Genomic DNA, 5,700 nt, shown 5'->3' on the forward strand with positions numbered 1-5,700 from the left:
TCTAAGCTGCCCTTGAAGTTTAATCAAGCCCGATTTCACAAGTAAACAGAGAGGGCCTGGTCAAGAGGCTCTGACCCCAGCGTTACATTCTCAGAGGAGAAAAATCTGTCAGCTGACCAGAGGTAGAGGTAGAGCAATGAGTTGGCCTTGGGTTGGTCTCTGACCCTCCACCTATGGCTTCACAACATGGGCAGAGTTCAGTTAAGAAATCAGCACAATTCCAAGAAAAAGGCAAACATCATTCCATTTATTTATCTCCTGACTCATCTTAGGCCAATACCCAGACTAACTGAATAGCAGGCAAAGTGGGATGCAGGTTCCCAGATAAGCAGATTCTTCAGGTGCCTTTTCCCTTCCCTTCTCTTCCCTTCCCTTCCCTTCCCTTCTGATTCCTTCCCTACCCTACCCTTTCCTTCTCTTTCCTTCCCTTCCTTCCCTCCAGGTGCCTTAACATTGCTTGGAACTGGTGTTGGTGTCTTTGAAAACTCAAAAGGCCCAGAGGAGTGACTGTTCTCTTGTATAAGGGCATCCTTCCTGCTCTACTTCATGAGGGCTTCAGAAATCAAGCCTCCCCTATTCCCTCCCAGGCCTGAAGAACCTCCTACTGTTGGCACAAGAGCAGCCCAGAGGAGAGCATGCCAGAGGCCTAGACTTGCAGGCCAATCAGGAAAGCCAGGGGGGAGCTAGACAGCCTGAGGACACTGGTTTCAATCCAGAAAAGCTGTGTCTGGAGACTCTTGGCGAATCGATGGCCTTGGAAAAGTGCCAAGTATAACTGGGATTGCTTCAATTTGGACAGGTCGAGTGTGGGTCAGGGGAATGAGCTGTGGCCTTATGTGCTGTGGCCTCTGATACCCCCATACACACTTCTGGTTCATTCTCATTGATATCTTTGTCTTCATCTTCCTCTTCCTCTTCATCATCTTCCTCTTCCTCATCCTCCTCCTTGTCTTCCTCATTGTCTGCACTGTCAGAATCCTCATATAAATTGATGGTGGCCTGGACAGGGAAGTTGTTTAGTAATATCTCCCCAGCACTGTACAGGTAGTCAAAGGAGCGGGACTTAGGCCAGTAGAGCCTGTGGACAGAGAAGAAACAGGGCACCTACCTTAGGCAAATCTCAAATGCAGAAGGGCCGGTAGGGCCAAGAAAGAAGCCAAAGCCAGTCACTAGCTGTAGTGAAAGGCTGAGAGGGAAAGGAAGAAGGAGCTTTAGCTACAAAATGGTTCCCGGAAGGGACATCACCTCTGACAGGCCTACCACTGTGGTAGAGTGAGTCACCCCCAAGCCTCACAACTCTAGTGCCAGCCTCACTAACAGCTCCGTCATTCCAGTGCCTCTTTTCCTACTAAGGGATCTTTCATTGGTTGGAATCACAGGATTTCGTTCTGAGAGCTCAGGGACAGGGAGGGCCTCAGGGGCAAGTCACTTTGGCCTATTAAGTCGCATGGCCTCTTTCCTCCTGCATCATGGCCTTGTCATGAGCGTACGCAGGGCTTGTGGCTATTTGTCATAGTCTGAACTTGAACGCCAGAAGCTTACCTGACCGGGTGATGGAAATCAGAGTCAGTCTTGGCAGCCTCAGCCGCTGTCGCCCCATTATCAGCCTGTCCAAAGCAAAAGCAAGCATGCTGCTTAACTGCCTCTCCCATAGCAAAAGTCAGAAACCTGCAGGTTCTGACAATCTCCATGCTTTAGGCATGCCTTGGGATCCAGCCACCTTCCAGCCCTGCCCTACAGCAAGGGGTCTGTCTTCGAGCTGGTTGAAAACAAGTCCTGGGGAGTGTTTTCTTTCAGTGCCCATTTGGAGGCCATACAGGGGGCAGAGTTCTCTTAGAGGACAAAACATTCAGGGAGAAGAGTAAGTGAGCTCTGAGGCAAGGTACCAAGGGACCTGAATCCCAGCACCAGCTCCATAATACACTGAGTCCAGCCCAGGTCCCTTACCCACGCTATGCTTTGATCTCCTACTCTCATTTGTCATGGAAACTTTGGTCCTGCCTTCCTCCTAGAGCTACTGTGGGGATGAAATGTTAGCAGAGTTGGCAAAATGCTGTCCCAGATTGACCATCCTGGGACTGGAGTCAGGGGATTTTTGAGAAGGGACATGGCTGTAAGTGTCTGTGCAAACATGTCACAGGGCATCAAACTCACCCAGTCCACCAGACTCCTCGCCTGCCTTGGCTGGTCGTTTATAGAGGACAGCCAGGGTCTCCAAAGATAAGCTGCCCTGTGACAAAGAGATAAATTGGTACAAGACGTAAACACAGGCTTCCTCTGATCGCAGATGTGACCATCTGAAGGTTTGACTCACAAGCCATGTGCTCCAGGATTCCTCTGGTCCCCTGACAACTGAGCCAAGACTGGGACAGATACCCTCCTCTCTGCTCTAACAATGTCATCGCTGCTCTTACCCCACTGCTTTGTCATTGTCTGATGGAGCCCTTCTAAGATGAAAGATATGTATGGGCACATCTGCCCCTAGCCAACCCCTAGTACACTACCTTGTGCAAGGAGTGGCTTGAGCAAATGTTGATTGAATGTGAACATGAAATGTTTGGAAGAAGAGAATGCCTGCCGTATAGGGAGGATCTATCTTACTGCCAGCTTCCGATATCAAAGAATTGAGAATAGAACCCTGCCATCTTCCTAACTAGAGAAATGGTTTAGAATACTCCTGGGCCTGTTGCTTCTCCTCTAGACTCTCAGAGGCAAGGAAAAGCAAACATGGCATGCTCAGGACAGAGGCAGCAACCCCACCCCCACCCCCCAACAAAAGGCCTCTTCAGACTTTGGCCCTGTCACTCTATGTTACCTGCTATACCATCTGGGTCCCATAGTCCAGGTTGTGTTAAGCCTAGCTTCCACAGTAGCTTCTCCTGTACCCTCAGTGAATTGTATGGACTCCCTATGAAGCTCAGGCTACTTGGCTTCCAGCTTTGGCAATGTTCTCTCTCTCTCTCTCTCTCTCTCTCTCTCTCTCTCTCTCTCTCTCTCTCTCTCCAGCCAAAGGTATAGAAGGAGGGCTGAGGTTCTCTGTTGTCGCTCCCCTTCAAAGAGAACCAGACACCACCATGGGCATCACACCTTCTCCTGCCCGCAGCTCCCTAAGCCTGGGTTCAGACTGTCAAAGGCTAAGTTCCACTTACCGTTCATTCCTAGCACCTTCTTGTCCATTGATTTGTGCTAGGGCAGGGGCTTGGGCCAAGGCCTGGCCAGGGAGGGCAGCAGCAGGGTCAGCAGCAGGGTCAGCAGCTGGGGCAGCAGGAGGGGCAGCAGCTGGAGGGGCAGCAGCAGGAGGGGCAGCGGGGTCCATCCTTGGGACACCAAGCCAGACAGCTCTTCCAGTTCTCAGAACCTTCAGCACTCTTTTGGCTTTTCCCCTAGAGACCCTTTTATAAGCCCTGCCTTGACTCATCAATTATTCAGGCAATGCAAGGATGGGGGATGAGGGATGCTGGTAAAGATCTAGGGAGGGGGATCTTGGAGAGAGAGCTGTGTTCTTGGGTGTGAAATCTCTCCCAGTTGAGTAAACAGGGTCTGGGGAGGAGGTGAGGGGTCTGCTACAGCTCCAAGTCAGTAAGGAAAATAAAGATGAGACAAATCTCACACCATTTGTGTGAATTCCCCAGGCACGATCAGGACCCAAGGTGGGAAGGAGGGGCTCTCATTAGTACCCAAAGGCAGCCAGGCTTGTCTGGGACAGAAGGCTGAATACAAGAGCCTTTAGCAAAGCTGGTTCCCAGTGAGAAAAGAAGAGGGACAGACTCACCAGCTCTTTCAGCTCAAATCCCAAGGAGATTTGCCAGGTGGTCCCTGATACGGGGTCACTGCCACGAAGTATGTCACGTGGCTTAGGATAAAGAAGGGTTCTGGGTGGGGCCTGTCCAGTCTCCTGCCGGGTAAACCTCAAGTCATCTTTTCAATGCCCTCCCCACCCCTCTCCCTGCTCAATTGACTTGCAAAAGTTCCTAAGCCCCTCCACCGCCTCCGCTGAGAGTGGTGTGGTGTGGGGAGCAGAGCGGGCCCAGGGAGTTTGCAGGGCAGATTCCAAATGCCACAGCTCAGTTTCTAGTTTAGGAGCCCAGGTGCTGGAGACTGGGAGGGTTCTGCCCAGCACTGGCTTGCCAAAGGACCATCCCAGGCCTCATCTCACGTGAGACGAGGGTGCTGGCTCAGTGGGTCCCCAAGGCCCTGCCAACCTGAACCCTCTGTGACAAAGAGCTGGGTAATGACTAGTGACCCTAGAGAGCCAAAAGGTTTGAGGCAGAGTCCTTGGCATTAGCCAGCTTTTGGGCCTTTGCCAAAACGCTTCCAGTTACAACAACTGGCAAGCACTTCATGCTTAGAGGTTTCAAAAATATTTCTCCTGATCTCAGTGGCCAGCACCTGCCCAGACTTAGTGTCTCGAATATTCATCACAGCCTGGCTTGTAATGGTCAGAAATTAGAAACAACCTCAGTGTCCAATAATAGGAAACCCGTTAGATTTATTAATTGTGGCCAATCTTGTAATCACATACTAAGCAGATAGTCAAAATCGTGTCATCAATGCACAAACTTGTGAAAGCTGGATGCTAAATGCTGTGACGAATTTTGTCCAAGGGTTTCTTATGGAGACCACACTGAGGGCCCCTCAGCGTGACTTCCGACCTTATTCAGATCTGTACAGCAAAGAAAAAAAAAGTTAAGGACAGAGCTAAAGATATGGCTCTGTGGTAGAGCAAACACACAGCAGGCTTCAACCCTTATTCCCAGAAAGAGGAAAAAAAAAGAAAAAAGAAAAAAGAAAGAAAACGACTTCATATTAAAACTGTCCTGGTGGAAGAATGTTCTGGTGGAAGAATGCGTAAACAGCCAATGTGTTCAAGAGTGAAAAACATCGAAAGTTTTGAAAATATCCCTTAGGATAATCCCATTTGATAAGGAAAAAATGTGGAATGTACAGAATGCACAGAAAAAAAAAATAAAAAGGCTAGTTAGAGGAAAGGATGCTGCAACTGTCGGCTCTGGGAGTAAGAGAGTAAGGTGAAGTTTTACCTCCTTTATGATAGCATGATGTTTTGAAACAATTTCCACCCCAAAAGTAAAAATGGATGAGAACACAAAGTTGAGTTGCTATGGACATGGGGCTGATCTGGAAGGCGTGGTGAAAGCAGGCTGCATAACTTCTCAGTTAGCGAAAAACATGACATTTACGTTTTTACAACACAAATATGTTCTTTATCCTTTCTTTTACCTAGAAGAAAACCGAACAGCATTTTCTACTGTGCATTCTGTACATTCCACATGTTTTCCTTATCAGCACGGGTTAGTCCTAAGGGATATTTCTCAACCGTATGCTTTTCACTCTTTTTTTTTTTTAGTTATTGATTTTTTATTAGATATTTTCTTCATTTATATTTCAAATGCTATCCCCAAAGCCCCCTATACCCTCCCCCCCGCCCTCCTCCCCTACCCACCCACTCCCACTTCCTGGCCCTGGCATTCCCCTGTACCAAGAGCCTCTCCTCCCATTGATGGCCAACTAGGCCATCCTCTGCTACATATGCAAGAGAAGTTCAAATATATATTGAATACATATCCAAAGAATATATATTAAAAACAGTATACATTGTCTGTTTTAACTGATGAATAAAACTGTATATATAAAACATTTATCCACGAAACAAGAAATTTCTTGGGGTTGTGGCAGCCATTT

At 48.5% G+C, this 5,700-nt stretch overlaps 1 protein-coding gene across 1 annotated transcript; it reads right to left on the reverse strand.

Moving 5' to 3' along the window:
* Positions 1-474: 474 nt before the first annotated feature.
* On the reverse strand, positions 475-3,352 carry Ripply1 (ripply transcriptional repressor 1). Its single transcript, XM_021154110.2, has 4 exons — positions 3,150-3,352; positions 2,155-2,230; positions 1,543-1,607; positions 475-1,078 (listed from the first exon to the last, which is right to left on the reverse strand). Exons 1-4 carry the CDS (start codon positions 3,314-3,316, stop codon positions 787-789), a joined length of 600 nt encoding a protein of 199 aa, XP_021009769.1. The 5' UTR covers positions 3,317-3,352; the 3' UTR covers positions 475-786.
* Positions 3,353-5,700: the final 2,348 nt, after the last annotated feature.

The sequence above is a fragment of the Mus caroli genome, chromosome X (assembly GCF_900094665.2).
Source record: "Mus caroli chromosome X, CAROLI_EIJ_v1.1, whole genome shotgun sequence".
NCBI classification, from domain to species: Eukaryota; Metazoa; Chordata; class Mammalia; order Rodentia; family Muridae; genus Mus; species Mus caroli.

Excerpts from the sequence above, each read along its gene's own strand:
- Ripply1 (XM_021154110.2), bottom strand. The coding sequence starts at position 3,316 with ATGGACCCCGCTGCCCCTCCTGCTGCTGCCCCTCCAGCTGCTGCCCCT. Across the intron at positions 2,231-3,149 it reads GAAGGTGCTAGGAATGAACG|GGCAGCTTATCTTTGGAGAC; the intron begins GTAAGTGGAACT and ends TCTTTGTCACAG. Across the intron at positions 1,608-2,154 it reads CGAGGAGTCTGGTGGACTGG|GCTGATAATGGGGCGACAGC; the intron begins GTGAGTTTGATG and ends TGCTTTGGACAG.